The sequence below is a fragment of the Eucalyptus grandis genome, chromosome 3, assembly GCF_016545825.1.
Source record: "Eucalyptus grandis isolate ANBG69807.140 chromosome 3, ASM1654582v1, whole genome shotgun sequence".
Classification (NCBI taxonomy): Eukaryota; Viridiplantae; Streptophyta; class Magnoliopsida; order Myrtales; family Myrtaceae; genus Eucalyptus; species Eucalyptus grandis.
The window spans coordinates 15,783,248-15,799,038 of record NC_052614.1 but is presented as its reverse complement, the minus strand read 5'-3'; the positions used below and the strand labels follow the sequence as shown (position 1 = coordinate 15,799,038).

The window sequence follows — 15,791 nt, the reverse complement described above, 5'->3', positions numbered from 1 at the left end:
GTAGCCGACAGTGGCTGCAACAAGAAAGAAGAACAAAAAAAAATGTCGGTGATTTGTTTTGGGACGTCACATTTTCAGTTGACCATCAAGGGATGTACGCGTGCCCGGATTTGGGACGTGACGCTTGCATTAAAATGTTCATCTAAAAGTATATTTTGGCGTTTGATGTCCAAGTGGATTATTTTTTTGATGGCATTCCTCATGGAGATAGGCTAGTCATTTGGCAATGTCGAGAATAATCTTTCTCCTCACTTGCCAACAGACTTCAAACTTTTGATCATTTTGGAAGATCCACTTATCAAGAGAACCATTGCACATGTACTCATAGACTAAAAGCCTATGTGATTTATCTACACAAAATCCAAGTAATCTTACCAGATTCACATGATGGATTGTGCCCAAAGTTTTGGCCTCAACCAAGAATGACTTCTTTATTTGACCAAACCATCAAGATGCTTGACTCGCAATCCTAATGTCGTTGCATAAAGTTCCTAGAAACACCAATCCAAATCCTCCTTCCCGAGCTTGATGTTGAAATCTCCTGTCATGGCTTTCAAGTCCTTATAAGGGAATCTAGATATCTAAAGCCTTTGTAAGTCCGAATCATCATTCTCGATAGTATTTCTTCTCTCCTTACTTGAAATATGAATCCCAAATATACTTATTAAGAACATCGAAATTGCTCCAACAGTAGTCCCTAGGATTAATACCGTTCGTCCCTATTATTTCTTTGAAAGATTGATGATGGCATCGGTGTGTTTGAACTATGGTTGACTTTGAAAAATGCTGAGATGGAATACAGCCTATACGTGTCGTCTATGAGGGAAAATGAATATGATAATAAATAGCAGTCTCCACCGAAGAAATTGGTTCGATTACGAAATAGTGCCATTGAGCATGAGCACCCTTTCCTCATACACTCTTCCTTACAACTCTCCACAGTTGTGTTCGAGAGGTCAGCACTAATATTGTCGTCCCACAAAGTAAAGACGGTGACATTCACAATTTCTACGAAAGAGTTATTGTGTGAATCACATGAGAAAGGTAAGCTGCGATTGCAACTGTAGGATGAACACGTCTGTGCAATTTACGTTCTCTTTTGGACACCGACACTGACTGAGAAATGAGCAAATGCCATAACTACCACACGCCAATAGATAATAGCAATCATCAATTTCAAGAAGATTGTCCTCATTCTAGGGATTGGAGAACGCATCATAAATATAACGTTTTAGATGCCCATCAAAATCCAGCCAGATATACTGAGTTGATAAAGTTGGGAGAAATGAAACTCACCGAAGTTTCATTCTTGTAAGGTGCTGCAAAGTCCACTGTCGCTCTTCATTTTGCTTACATTGCTCGTTCTGTAGTAAATTTAGGGAGAAGAGACTCCCACTAGAGATGCGACAAAGCCTATGTGATCATCAATGGCGAATGTGTAGAACTGCGCCATCTCATTTGGCATATATGTTGGCATGGTTAGTGTCATGCCAAGACGTAGCTCCTGTCCAAGAAGAATTTTGTTTGTACAGTGATTGAAAGACTGCCAAACGGTGGAATCATTTCTGTTATAAAGCATGAGATTTCCAACTTGTTAGGTTTAAGCTTACAATTGAATTGCCAGCGGTATTTGCCGACCAAATCTTGTTTCCATTATCACCTAGTAAAATTAGGGTGCACATAACAACATTTCTATTATGATGAACTATTTCTTTTCAGAAATAGTTTTATTTTATTTTATTTCTACTTCGGGAACAATTTTTGAGTAAAATAAGATGTTCGGTAATTATACAAAATTTCTATTCTTGGAATAGAAAAAAATAGAAATGCATTGGTAAAAATTTATAAATTTTTGTATTGATTTATTTTTTCTTCTTCTTCACGGACCGCTAGTCGCTACTCACCACTGCATGATGGCCGCATGATTGCCACACGATGGCCGCATGACCGTCGCACGATTGGCGCACGACTAGTGCACGATTACCGCACGAATCCCGACCATTGTCGCCAATTGCCGCCGCAGATTGCCGCCCACAGCCCATTGGTCGTGAGTGGGGCAATCGCCTGGCCGGTCACCAGGCGGTGGTCCTGCAGTGGGGATCGACGGCGATAGTTGGCGATCGTGCGGCCGATCGTGCGACGGTCGTGCGCCGATCCTGCGACGGTGGTGCGCCGATCGTGCGACGGTCGTGCGTGGATTGTGCGATGGTGGTGTGCCGATCGTGTGACCGTTGTGTAGCGGCGGGCGGTGACCAGCAGTCCATGAGTAAGGAAAAAAAACAAATCAATACAAAAATTTATAAATTTTTACCAGCGGTCGGTGGTCATGCGGCGGCAGGCGACGGTCCTACGGCGATTGGCGACGGCAGGCTACCGGTAGACAATGGTGGTCGTCGGCTGGTGGGCTATGGGCGGCGGCAACCGTCACTAGCGATCGGCTGTCGATAAAGTGGCCACGAGCGGTAGGAGGTGGTCGATGGTTGGCAAGCAGCTGGCGGTGGCCGCAACAAGGAAGAAGAACAAAAGAAAAGGTCGGTGATTTGTCTTGGGACGTCACATTTTCAGTTGACCATCGAGGGATGTGTGCATGCCGGGATTTAAGACGTGACGCTTTGCATTAAAATGTTCATCCAAAAGTATATTTTGGCGCTTGATGTCCAAGTGGATTATTTTTTTGATGGCATTCCTCATGAAGATAGGCTAGTCCTTTGGCAATGTCGAGGATAATCTTTCTCCTCACTTGCCAACATAATTCAAACTCTTGATCATTTTGGAAGATCCACTTATCAAGAGAACCATTGCACATGTACTCATAGACTAAAAGCCTATGTGATTTATCTACACAAAATCCAAGTAAAATTACCAGATTCACATGATGGATTGTGCCCAAAGTTCTGGCCTCAACTAAGAATGACTTCTTTATTTGACCAAAACCATCAAGACACTTGACTACAATCCTAATGCTGCTGCATAAAGTTCCTAGAAACACCGAGCCAAATCCTCCTTCCCCGAGCTTGATGTTGAAATCTCCTGTCACGGCCTTCAAGTCCTCATAAGGGAATCTAGGTATCTGAAGCCTTTGTAAGTCCGAATCATCATCCTCGACAGTATTTCTTCTCTCCTCACCTGAAATATGAATCCCAAATATACTTATTAAGAACATCGAAATTGCTCCAACAGTAGTCCTTAGGATTAACACCGTTCATCCCCTATTCTTTCTTTGAAAGATTGATGATGGCATCAGTGTGATTGAACTATGGTTGACTTTGATAAATGCCGAGATGGAATACAGCCCGTACGTGTCGTTTATGAGGGAAAATGAATATGATAATAAATAGCAGTCTCCACCAAAGAAATTGGTTCGATTACAAAATAGTGCCATTAAGCATGAGCGCCCTTTCCTCATACACTGTTCCTTGCAACTCTCCACAGTTGTGTTTGAGGGGTCAGCACTAATATTGTCGTCCCACAAAGTAAAGACGGTGACATTGGCAATTTCTACGAAAGAGTTATCGTGTGAATCACATGAGAAAGGTAAGCTGCGATTGCAACTGTAGGATGAACACGTCTATGCAATTTGCGTTCTCTTTTGGACACCGACACTGACTGGGAAATGAGCAAATGCCATAACTACCACACGCCAGTATATAATAGCAATCATCAATTTCAAGAAGATTGTCCTCATTCTAGGGATTGGAGAACGCATCATAAATATAACGCTTTAGATGCCCATCAAAATCCAGCTAGATATACTGAGTCGATAAAGTTGGGAGAAATGAAACTCACCGAAGCTTTCATTATTGTAAGGTGCTGCAACGGTCCACTGTCGCTCTTCATTTTGCTTACATTGCTCGTTTTGTAGTAAATTTAGGGAGAAGAGACTCCCACTAGAGATGCGACAAAGCCTATGTGATCATCAATGGCGAATGTGTAGAACTGCACCATCTCATTTGGAAAATATGTTGGCGTGGTTAGTGTCATGCCGGGACGTAGCTCTTGTCCAAGAAGAATTATGTTTGTGGGGTGATCAAAAGACGCCAAATGATGGCATCATTTCGTCGTAGAGCATGAGATTTCCAACTTCAGTCAGGTTTAAGCTTACAATTGAATTGCCGGCGATATTTACTGACCAAATCTTGTTTCCATTATCACCCAGTAAAATTAGGGTGCGCATGACAACATTTCGATTCTGAGTAACTATTTCTTTTTAGAAAGAGTTTTTTTATTTCTATTTCTACTCCGAGAACAATTTCCAAGTAAAATAAGATATTTGGTAATTATACAAAATTTATATTCTTGGAATAGAAGGAGAATAGAAATGCGTTTGGTAAAAATTTATAAATTTTTGTATTAATTTGTTTTTATTTTTTTACTCATGGACCACCGATCGCCGCCTGCCATCGCACGATGGCGGACGATCGCCGCATGACCGTCGCATGATCGACGCACGACCAACACACGATTATTGCACGACCATCGATTGTCGCCGCCAATTGCTGCAACAAGATTGCCGGCCACAGTCCACTGGCTGTGAGAGGGGGCGATGGCCGGTGAGCTGTGGACGGCGGTCTTGCAGCGGCGATCGACAACGACATTCAGCGGTTGTTCGGTGATCATGCGGCAGTTGTGCGTCGATCATGCAGCGGTCGTGCAACGGTCATGTGGCGATCGTGCGTCCATCATGCGGCAAAGGCGGCAAACCGGGCAGTCCGTGAGTAAGAAGAGAAAACAAATCAATACACAAATTTATAAATTTTACCGATGTCAGCGATCATGTGGCGACATGCGGTAGTCTTGTGGCGACATGCGGTAGTCTTGCGGCGATTGGCAACAAAGCAGGCTTCCGGTGGACAGTGGCGGTTGTCGGCCGGTGGGCTACGGGCGGCGGCAATTGTTGCCTGCGATTGACTGCCAACGATGGCCGCGAGCGGTAGGAGGTGGCCGATGGTTGGCGGGCGGTCGGCGGTGGCTACAACAAGGAAGAAGAACAAAAGAAAAATAGAAAAGAAAAGAAAACTTATTTTTAGAAATTGTTCCCAAGAACAATCAACTACTTTTTTTTTTGTTTCTTATTTCTATTATAAATCTATTCCCTAGTCACTTTTCTATTCCGAGGAATAGAAAAATAAGTTGGCATTACCAAATGGATTTCTATTTTTTTTTTTTGTTCTGGGAAACAAAAGAACAAAAATCATGAGAAATAGAAAACGTTACCATGCATGCCCTTAATCATCGTGAGTGTGGGACCTTGATGCTTCTTTGATGAGTCACATACTTCACACTTTTGAAATGCTAATTCTCTAAAGAACCCTTAACTTTGAGTCCAATTTTAATTTTGCCCAAAACTTTTCTACAAAAAGTTCTCAAATTTTCACTTTTGTCCCTAATGCTTACATGTTCATAAATTATCATTGGTTTTTTAAAGATTATCAACATTAAGGTGTAGGGTGTTGATGAAAATGCAGGTTTCGATGGACCTTCATCGACTTTGATATTGATAATTTAGAAAAAACTGGTGGAGATTTTTGGACCTGTGGGCAGATTTGGGATCAAAATGAAAGTTGGGGAGGATTTTGTAGACATAATAAAAGTTTGAGACGGAATTAAGATTTGACCTAAAGTTGCGAGGTTTTCTTTTTAAGGGAACTAGGTCAGACGATAGAAAATGTTCATTCTCACCCACCCTTTTTGCCCCAACATTATCTGCATAAAGAAAATTATATCACGGGCCTTACGAGTTCATCCGCATCCCTTAATATCTAGCAACAAAAATTAGGTTTTTTTTTTTTTTTTTTTTTTTTTTGTTTTTAGTCTCACTCATCTCTTTTATTTATAAGTGTGTATGATACTCACGAGAAACTTAATATTCTCGAATCCTACCCTTCAATCATTTTACCAATAGGATCGCATGGTTACTGGCGTTTCGATTTCTTAGAAATGACATAGATTAAATGTAGAATGATTGATGAGACATAAAGGAAATAATTGTCGTCTTTGAATTCTTCAAGCATTTGTTGCCAAAAAAAAAACTTTACTTTCTTTTCTCCCTTGGTGAATGGCATTTCCAATAGAATCGTCAATCTCCTTTTTTGGGGGATATTGAAATTTTAGTTTGTCGACTATTAAAAGACTATTGTTTCAAAATTTCCAAAAAAGAATAATTCTTGATTTTTTTTTTTTATAAGTAAAGGGTTATATAGTTCATCAGCTCTCCACCATTTTTTTTTCTTAATAAGTAATGGTTATATAGTTAATTTTTAAGTTGAAGGTTTTAATTTCTTCAATCCTCCCCCTTGGAGAACTGAAATTTTCCTTCTTCTTTTTTTTTTTTCCTTTAATGGCCTCTCCACAGAAAATTATCCAAAAAAAGCCATAAACCTATTGTATTGCAGATAATTTAGTCCTAAATTTTTCAATTTAATAAATTTGGTTATAAAATTTTTGAAGATAGTAAAATATTGCTGGTGTGGACATTGATCATCTTAGATGGCACGCTTGGTGTTAACTTGAATGATTTTACAATTTTTTTTTTAAATCTGATTTTTTAATATATTATTTATTTATTTATTCATTTATTTTTGTGCTTGTGGTTGGTCTTGGCCAACCATAGGCAAGGGCAACCCTCACCCTAACTAGATTTGCACGAGGGTTGGCCAACAAGTCTTGTGATGCTATTGCCCAGGTGAGGGCGGTGCTAAGCTATGGCCAATTGTTGGCTGTCATTGAGACTAGCCATAGGCGAAAGTGGCAACAGGCCACAAGCAAAAAGGAGAAAAAAAATGAAAAAAAAAAAAAAAAAATAATTTATAATTTAAAAAAAAAAATTATAAAATTGTCCATATCCATGTCAACCATGCCATATACATGGCTAGCCCATCAAAACAATTATGTTAGTAATTTCTAACAAAAATTATCCAAAAGGACTACATTAGAGAATCCTTGGAAGGTTATGAGTGAATTGAACAAATCAAAAAGTTTACGATTGAAGTCATGGTACAATAGGTTTGAGATTTTTTGGACGTCTCTACTATTTCTTATCGATCAAGGACAAAAAGAAACAAGGGATAAGTAATGGAAAAGTAATATTGGATGGGTTTAGGGAACCGAGAATGGGCTTGGCCTATGTGGCATCAAACTTTGATGACTATTCTCCAAGCCTTTCCTCGTGCATGGCGGATTGCCAGTTAGGCCCAACACAGTCCTTCAGGCATTCAGACAATCATTTGTTTCTATCAATCTCCTTCGCAGGATGGTCAATTGGAACAAGTGGACTCAATTAATTACACTTTCTAATCTCTTTTTGTTAATCACAATTATCTACAGCACATTAATATAAATTTTCCTTAAAATACTAATTATTTTAATAAAAAAGGCAGACCATCAAACTGTTTTGAAATTTCATACAAAAAAATCATTTGGATCTCCGAATATACATTAAATCTAGCGCCTTTTCCGAATGGAAACAGTGGAAGTTTGATTCGATTTTCTGTCATGTTGAGCCAAAGCAACATGAATATGTCCGAATGGATGAAGGAAGAAAGATGAATTTTTCTGCCACCCAGGTTGGACTCTCATAAGGAGTTCCTTCGTTATCCTCTGTTTTGTAGTGGAAATGGCGAGAAGCTTTTGTCGAGGGAAAAGAACGAAAAAGGAAGAGGAATACAAGATAAAATAGTAAGGAATTAAAAAAGAGAATCATAGTATCATTGATTGTTTAATTTAAGAAAGAAGGTGAAAAGTGGAGAGATGAGACAGAAATTTTGGTGAGTTCATTGAAGTCACAGTAAGGATAAGTATATAGAAACGCTCGAATGGAGAATCGTCTAGATTGGATCACATCGAACGGTTTTGGGTAGTTCTATGGGGCACCAATCTAGTTCTAGCTTTCATAAAATTGAAATCGGTGATTTTCGATCATGTTTCTAGTTTCAAGATGGGAACCAGACCGGACCGATTTATATTTACTTTTGTTATATTTTATTTTTTAAAGAAGTAAAGTGTAAGCCTAAACCCTAATCTTTACTTCCCCTTTCTTATTCCAAATGATCAAGCGAATCTCTGTTTCTTTCATAGTGCTGCACCCATTCATCCAACTTTCTCCTTTTGTCTCTTACTTCTTTCTTTAATTTACTTTCTTTCCTTTCCTACAAAGATTCACTGATTTTGCTTCCTCGCTTACTTGTACCTTCCTTAAATATGCAAGTCTGTCATTTATAGAAAAGGATCCACCCAATCCTCCTCTTTTTGTCAAGTGTGTCCCTACAATCACAGCCCCCTCATCTCTAAATCTTCTTTGCAAATCTTGGAAGAATGCCAGTTTTGAATTGTGATATGAATTGTCAATTCAATTAATCCAAAACTTTTAGCAAAGATATATGAATCCATAGGTTCTATTGGACCACTCAAGGATTGGATCAGACTGATCCCTTGCCGACTCCAAAAACCGGGAATCGGTCCTCCTAGTTCGATTCTCTATAGAGATCGGATCGGATTGGGAACTGATTACCCTTAAGCCACAAAGTACAGAAATTATCTTCCTCATATAATTACTGTCATTAAATCCCATTATATTTCTTTAGACTCATGAAATTTTATATTCTAAATAACAAAAGAGTGCTTGAGAATTTAGGCTTTAAAATTACATTGTGGATTAAAATCAATTTAACGTGCGAGAAGACTTCAAAATGATATTTCTTTTTTATTTTGAAATTAGAAGATGTTAGTTTTTTTTTTTTTTTTGTGATAAAATATTCCAAATCACTAGGATATACGTATGTCAAACGGTTCTACACCAAAATCACAGATTAAGATATTGCAATATTAAATCGGGTAGATCATTTTTAGGAAAAAAATTAGTTTAAGACTGTCGATTTTGTCAGCACGTCATTGCCTACTGATCAAGCATGTTACTCTTGTCCACCATGATGCGAGTGAATGACTAGTGATGCGCTTAAGCTTGAGCCTCCCTTTTCACAATTTACCCAAGATTTCTGAGACTGAGAATAGACTGAAGAATCGGACTGGTGACCTTCAATTGGAGCTACGCATGAGGGCTTAATAATATTGTCGAAACTCAGTGATAAAACTAAAGAAGCATCTCCAATATAAAAAGCAAGATCTTCTAGTTCTTATGCTATATTAAATGGCGTGTCCATTTTAACAATCAAGTGAATTGTCAGGAGAAGAAAATTTGAAACTTTGACATCCTATTTTGCATCTTAATCATCGTGAGTGTGGACCTTGATGCGTCTTCGATGAGTCATACTTCACCCTTTTAAAAGGCTAATTCTCTCAAGAACCCTTAATTTTGAGTCCAATTTCAATTTTGCCCAAAACTTTTATACAAAAAAATTCTCAAATTTTCACTTCAGTCCTAGAACTGCTTACATGTTCAAAAATTATCATTCGTTTTTTTTTTTTTTTTTTTTTTTAAGATTATCAACATTAAGGTGTAGGGTGTTGATGAAAAAGCGGGTTTCAATGGACCTTCATCTGACTTTGATATTGATAATTTAGAAAAAAAAACAGTGGATAATTTAGAAAAAACCAGTGAAAGTTGAGGAGGTTTTTGTAGACATAACAAAAGTTTGAGATAGAATTAGGATTTGACCTAAAGTTGCGAGTTTTTTTCTTTTTTTTAAGGGAACTAGGTCAGACGACAGAAATCATTCTCATCCACCCTTTTTGCCCCAACATTATCTGCATAAAGAAAATTATATCACGGGCCAGACGAGTTCGTCCGCATCCCTCCTGTGCAAAATAATTAAACCTTAAAATTGTGGCCATCAGCGTTGGGGCTTCCGACCCATTTGACATCAGTGGATAAGACTGAGCGTGGGATTTTCATAATACGTGCTGCCCCTTCTGGATTGGCCGCGAAATATCAATACAAAAAGTGGGATTGCGTCACCATTTTCCTCTCCACCAATCGTTCCATCTAATTTATGATTAGAATGCCCAAAAAGAAATGTGCTGTAGAGCTCGCGTGCGATGTGCTTACTGCATCATTAGGTGACACTAAATTACAGGCACCAGTGCCGATCGCACACAAAAGTTAAGATGCCATTTGGCAAGAACATAAGAATTTTCTTTCGGTAGACATTGATGATTAAAGAAGTAATCGATCGTTGTTAATGTTAGGTTTTGTTACATCGTGAGATTTTGATGTGTACCTGGGTTTTCAGTTGTACGTGTCGCTAATGTAACGATAATTATCCAAGTGTTCTTTATGCTATCTATATACATAAAAGAAATTTTTTAAAGTAAAGGAAAAGCCGTGGGGACGTTTGTATCAGCCGCCCAGCTCTTTTCATCCACGCAAGGTGAGTCTCCATGTGCGCAATGCTGCGTTGGATCATTTGTCTTGTCCCCATGGCCACAAACTTTTATATGCTTAATTTAACCTCTTCATGTCCTTTACTTGTGAAAGTGACCTTGCTAACCTAACGAAGATTATTAAAGAAAAAAATGAAATAAATTATTTTTAAATTATGACGTAAATGTGTAATGTGATATTTAAATTTTAAATTTATTCTATAGTCCTTAAACCTTACCTCAATGTATAATGTAGTTTTTGAACGTTTGATATATATCCGAATTAGTTTCCGAATTATATGAAAATATTCAATGTTGTTCCTGAATTTAAATTAATAGAAGAATAACGTTGTTTTTTTTTTTTCATATAGTTTAGAGACTAGTTTAAATATTTACTAAAACTTTAGGGCATTTATCAACAAATTAAAAGTTTACGGATCATATTATACATGGGTCAAAATTCAGAGAATAATTTTATCATTGTCCAATTAATAAAATATGTTCCCAAAATCTGGACCGGCTTCCACTATATAACCATCCTTCGCGAGCTCGTGTATTGGGAACAATTTTCCCTCGCCGAATCCATGGAAGAACATCTGAGTTATAACAGCTCCAATCCATTAGGGTTTTGCCTCCTCCCATCTGAGCTCATACAAAGCATCCTCCTGAACTTAGCTTTGCCAGAGATCGTCGGTCTGAAGCTGGTGAACAAGACCCTCGCCACCGTAATCTCTGACCAGACTTTCGTCCGCGAATGCAATACGAGATCGAGCTCGGCTGCATGGCTCTTCGTCTTCAAGAAGAGGTGGTCCAAGGATGCGATGCTCATGGGCTTCACGGACCGGTCGGCGTCGAACCGCTGGTTCAAGATTTCGATCGCCAAGATCTTGGAGCCCGTGGTTTCGCCGGGTGAGGTCTTTTATTTCTTGACGGCTTCCGGGAACATTTTCTTGTTTGCCTGCAATAGAGACAAGGAAGTGATGGCGGTCGATTTGATGGCCAAGACGGTCAAGAAAGTCCCGCCAAGCCCGTTGGGTCCACGGGGCACTTCTTCCTGGAGGAGGTCCGGGATGAAGCTGGTTCCAGGCGGGCCTCCCGGGTCGGGTCGCTTCCGCTTCCTGTTCGCAGAGCTGGTGGAGGATCGGCCTACTCTGTTTGTGTACGACTCGGAGACTGACGATTGGAAGAGGATGGAAGCGGAAGAGACCGAGGGCCGGTCGCGAAGTCGCGGCGAAGGACTCGACGGACGCATCTTTCTTCATCTGGTCAATGGACCCGGGTCGAACGTGATTATATCATGTGGATCCGAAAGCCTAAGCCCTTTAGTTCTGCGGCCCGGATTCAGTGGGGGAGGCAATCAAGGGCGGGAGCCGAACGGTAGACTTGGTTGGGATTACTCGGCCAATCTCATACATGTGTACGGCGATGGCCACATGATGATAGTGAAATCGAGTGATGGCGGCGCCGCACGTAAAAGGACGAGATTTTTGGAGAGAATTGAGATATGGGGCTCCAGCGAAGATGGTAGAAACTGGGAATTTGTGTCGGAAATCCCAAGAAATTTGGTCGGACAAATTGAGAAGCCCTACGGGGTTTTGATGGGCTGTTTGGAAGAAAGAGGAGGGATCATTAGGGCATGCTTGGTGAGTAATTGGGAAGGTGCGTGGGACATGATATGGCTATCTTATGACAAAGCAAGGGGTCACTGGGCTTATGTCCCAATTCCTGATTCCAAAATGACGGGCTCGAACTTGGCAGGAATTTCCTTTTCAACGGGCCTAAATCTATAAAAAATGAAATGCATAGTTGCACATCAATTTAAACACCTGTACAGTTTGAATAGTCTCGTAGCTGCATGCCTTCAATTTACACAAGTCGTCAGGTTAATTGGATGCACGGAAAGATACCTATGATATGACGACTCACGTGTATTGAACCTATAAGAATCGGATGTATGAATAGAATTTTTCCGTCTTGACACGAAAATTTATGAATGTTTAAGGCTTTTTAGTTTGTCCCTAGCACGGGGATAGTGCTCCGCATGTACATCAACCATCAGTATGATCTTCCTGTAGAACAATTCCAAGTGACATTTGTCGCCGTACCTCATTTTCCGGACACCCGATCATGATGAAATATTGGGAGGGCGAACATGCGATCTTAGACTACAGATCAACCAGAATTAGATTTAATGTACAAATGACAACATATGAACATGAACACGACAATTAACTTCTGAGTTTTAGGAACACATAAGATATGTGAAATAGCAGTTAATTAGGAATCTTACTAGTTAATCACACAAAAGATGAGTTGCATGTAGCAAATCACTCATAAAAATACGAAGAAATGACATAACTGATCCTTAAATTTTGATCCAATGTACAATGTAATCCTGAATTTTTAATTTATTTGATATGGTCCCTAAACTTGTTATACATATTCGATGTAATCTCTAAGCTGTGTGAAGATGTTCAATGTTGTTCTTTCATTAATTCATGATCAATTGCATGTATAAAACTGCTCATGAAAATATGGGGAAATGACATAAATGGCCTATTTCTTAATGGGGTTTGCAAAATTTTTCCTAAAACACTCAAATATTGGACAAAGGGATTTTGGGTGTCCAAAGCCCCTTCCCAAGACCTTTCTGAAACGTAGCCTTAGTGGATGGATCCATGGTCGATTAAGGTTTCATTGATGGGGGCAGGCGAAGGCAAAAGCTTTGGTCGTAGCCCCAGATTTTTTCGAGTCATAATTTTCGGGGAAGTTAAAAGTGAAAATAGATCATGTTGATCTGATGAGTGGACTCTCCAACATGGTGCAGATCACATGGGAGCGAAATGTAGTTATCATCAAAGGGAATCGAATGGGGTGGCAGATTGGGTTATTAAGGTTCAAAGAAGAAAGTGCTTATTGAGGGCCTCGCATGGTAACACTCCAAAAAGTGTTTAGGAACAGTTTTGTACTTTTTTATTAGGAACAAAAAAGAATGTAAATGCGTTTGGTTGCGTTTTGTTTTTTTTTATTTTTGTTAGGAACACAATTGGAAAAAAAAAGAAACACAAAAAGTTTACTTGTTCCGAAACAATTTTGAAGAAACACATTTTCTCTCTCTTCTCTTTTCTTCTTCTTTTCTTCTTCTTTTTTTCTTCTTTTTTCCCGTCGAGGCCGGCGACGCCGTCGAGGGTCGGCGACCTCGCCGGAGCGTCACCGGCCCCGGCGAGGCCGAGCCTCGCCATGGTCGGGCGAGCTCGAGCTCCCCAGATCCGGCGAGGTCGAGCTCGCCCGGCCAAGGCGAGGCCGAGGGCGGCGAGCCTCGCCATGGCCGGGCGAGGGCCGGCCTCGCCGGCTTCGGTCGCCGAAGGCCGGTGACCGGCCGAAAAAAGAAAAAATAAAAAGAAAGGAAAAATGAAAAATAAAATAAAAATGTTTAAAAAATTAAAAGAAACAAAAAGAATAAAATTTACCAAACGTGTTTCTATTCTTTTTTATTCCCTAGAACAAACGTTACAAAACGCGTTCTTTTGTTCAAAATTGTTAGGAATAGAAACATTTTTTTTTGTTTCGTTTCCCGAACAAAAAAAAACAAACGTTACCATTCGCACCCTGAGTAATTGGGTCCTCTATCTATTCTGGGCTTTTGGATTTACTTTGTTTTGAAACTTATGAAATGTATTCACAAACTCTATCTTAGTGAATGAATATGCTCGTTTGTTATCCAGGAAAAAAAAGAAAAAACCGAAATGAACTGCATTTGAAATCAGCCCGAACCAAAAGTACTTTGGTCTTGAGGAATCCCAGACATAAATAATCCAAAACTTGACCAGACTTGCAACCCCAGCATTACTCGATCCGGCCCATAATTCAAAATGAAGGAAAATCGAGGATGATTTTACCCAAACCCAAACAACTACCGTATCCCAAAGTTAACCCAATCTAAAATCGACCTGGCCATATAACCCAATGAAACCCTTTGTTCGGTTCGTCTCTGACATCATTTTGAGCGTCCAGGGTCTTATTTCCATGTGGGAGACGTCGCAAAATGCAATTGCTGAGTTCTTCATTTTGATTTGTATGAGCTGAAGAGGGAAATTGATTCATATCATTTCGACCGAATCAAATCGAATAATCTCCTAAATTGTAGCTCGATTCCAAAGAACCTTTTCTTTCTAATTCAAAGAACTCACATGTCCTCTTACAATCTCTAGAATGACCAAATCTCTCAGACCATAATTAACTCATAATCTCACATATTTAGTACCGCAATGCATGAAATTTTAGGAATTTTAGGTCTTGTTTGTTTCACGGAATATATGACTTTTCTGGAAAATATTTTCCAATAAGTCATTTTTCAGAAAACTAATTATATTTCTGTTGTTCGGTAAACAAAAAATATTTGTTGCCATTCGGTAAATAAAATCTTTTCCTCCGTGCACCTCTTTCAATAATTTTTTTTTTACCATTGTACTTTTAAAAAATCAAAATTTAAATGATTTTCTTTCTATATGTTCATTTTCTTTCTTTTTTTTTTTCTTCTTCATTGGTTGGCCAGGTCGACGGTTGATGATGGGCCATAGGTGAGCTAGAGCCTTGTCGGCTTGTGGCGAGACCAATCTCGTTCAATGCTGCGAGCTCGAGCCCCGCTAGATCCGATCAATTGGTCGAGACTCAACCTTTGTTAGAAGTCAACAAAACCTCGCCAATGTCTAGCAACCTTGGGCAAGGCTTGAGCCCGTCTAGGTGGTCGGATCCAGTGAGGCCCAAGCTCACTCGAGACTGGCTGGGCGAGCTCAGGCCTCGCTAGATCTTTTGAGCTAGGTGAGGTTTGAGCCTTGTTGGACGTTGCTAGAGCCTTACCAACGTTTGGCGACCTTTGGCGAGGCTCAAGCTTGGCCTAGGTGGTTGGATTTGGTGGGGCCTGAGCTCATCTATGGCCAGTAACCGACCAATGAAGAAGAAAAAAAAGAAAAAAAAGAAAAAAAATTGATTTTTTTAAATAAAAAAGAAAAGGATTAAGTATTTAATAAAGGAAAGTGAGGTGAAAAAATGTATGGCAAATATATTTTCTTTTTTATTAGAGATGGAAAACATTTTTCCCTTCATGGAAATATGTGTTTCCCAACCAATTAATTTTCCGTGAAATGGTATCGTCGGAAAATCCAAAAATATTTATTTGGAAGTTATTTTGCGTGAGACGAATGGAGGCTTATCTATTAATGATAGATATCGGGAAAATGTCATGAATGGCCCCTATCTTTTCGTTCACGCGATTTCGTCCCCGACTTTCGATCGGCCATTTGGTCCTCGAATTATTGATAAATGTCCGATTTAGTCCCTGAACTTTTGATCGGCTCAATTTGATCCTTAAACTATTCATAAATGTCCGATTTAGTCCTTCGTTACTGTTTTTCCTTTTTTTTAATTTTTTAAAATTTTTTAATTTTTTTAATTTTTTTTGCTTTTTCTCCCTTCCC

General features: G+C 39.4%; 1 protein-coding gene across 1 annotated transcript; it reads left to right on the top strand.

Annotated features, from left to right (window-relative positions):
* The first annotated feature begins 10,860 nt into the window (after positions 1–10,860).
* Positions 10,861–12,405, top strand: LOC104436636. The gene has a single exon (XM_010049474.3). The coding sequence runs from the start codon at positions 10,899–10,901 to the stop codon at positions 12,102–12,104; it is 1,206 nt and encodes a 401-aa protein (XP_010047776.3). The 5' UTR covers positions 10,861–10,898; the 3' UTR covers positions 12,105–12,405.
* The last annotated feature ends 3,386 nt before the right edge of the window (positions 12,406–15,791 follow it).

Coding starts and splice junctions, on each gene's coding strand:
- LOC104436636 (XM_010049474.3), top strand. CDS start 10,899: ATGGAAGAACATCTGAGTTATAACAGCTCCAATCCATTAGGGTTTTGC.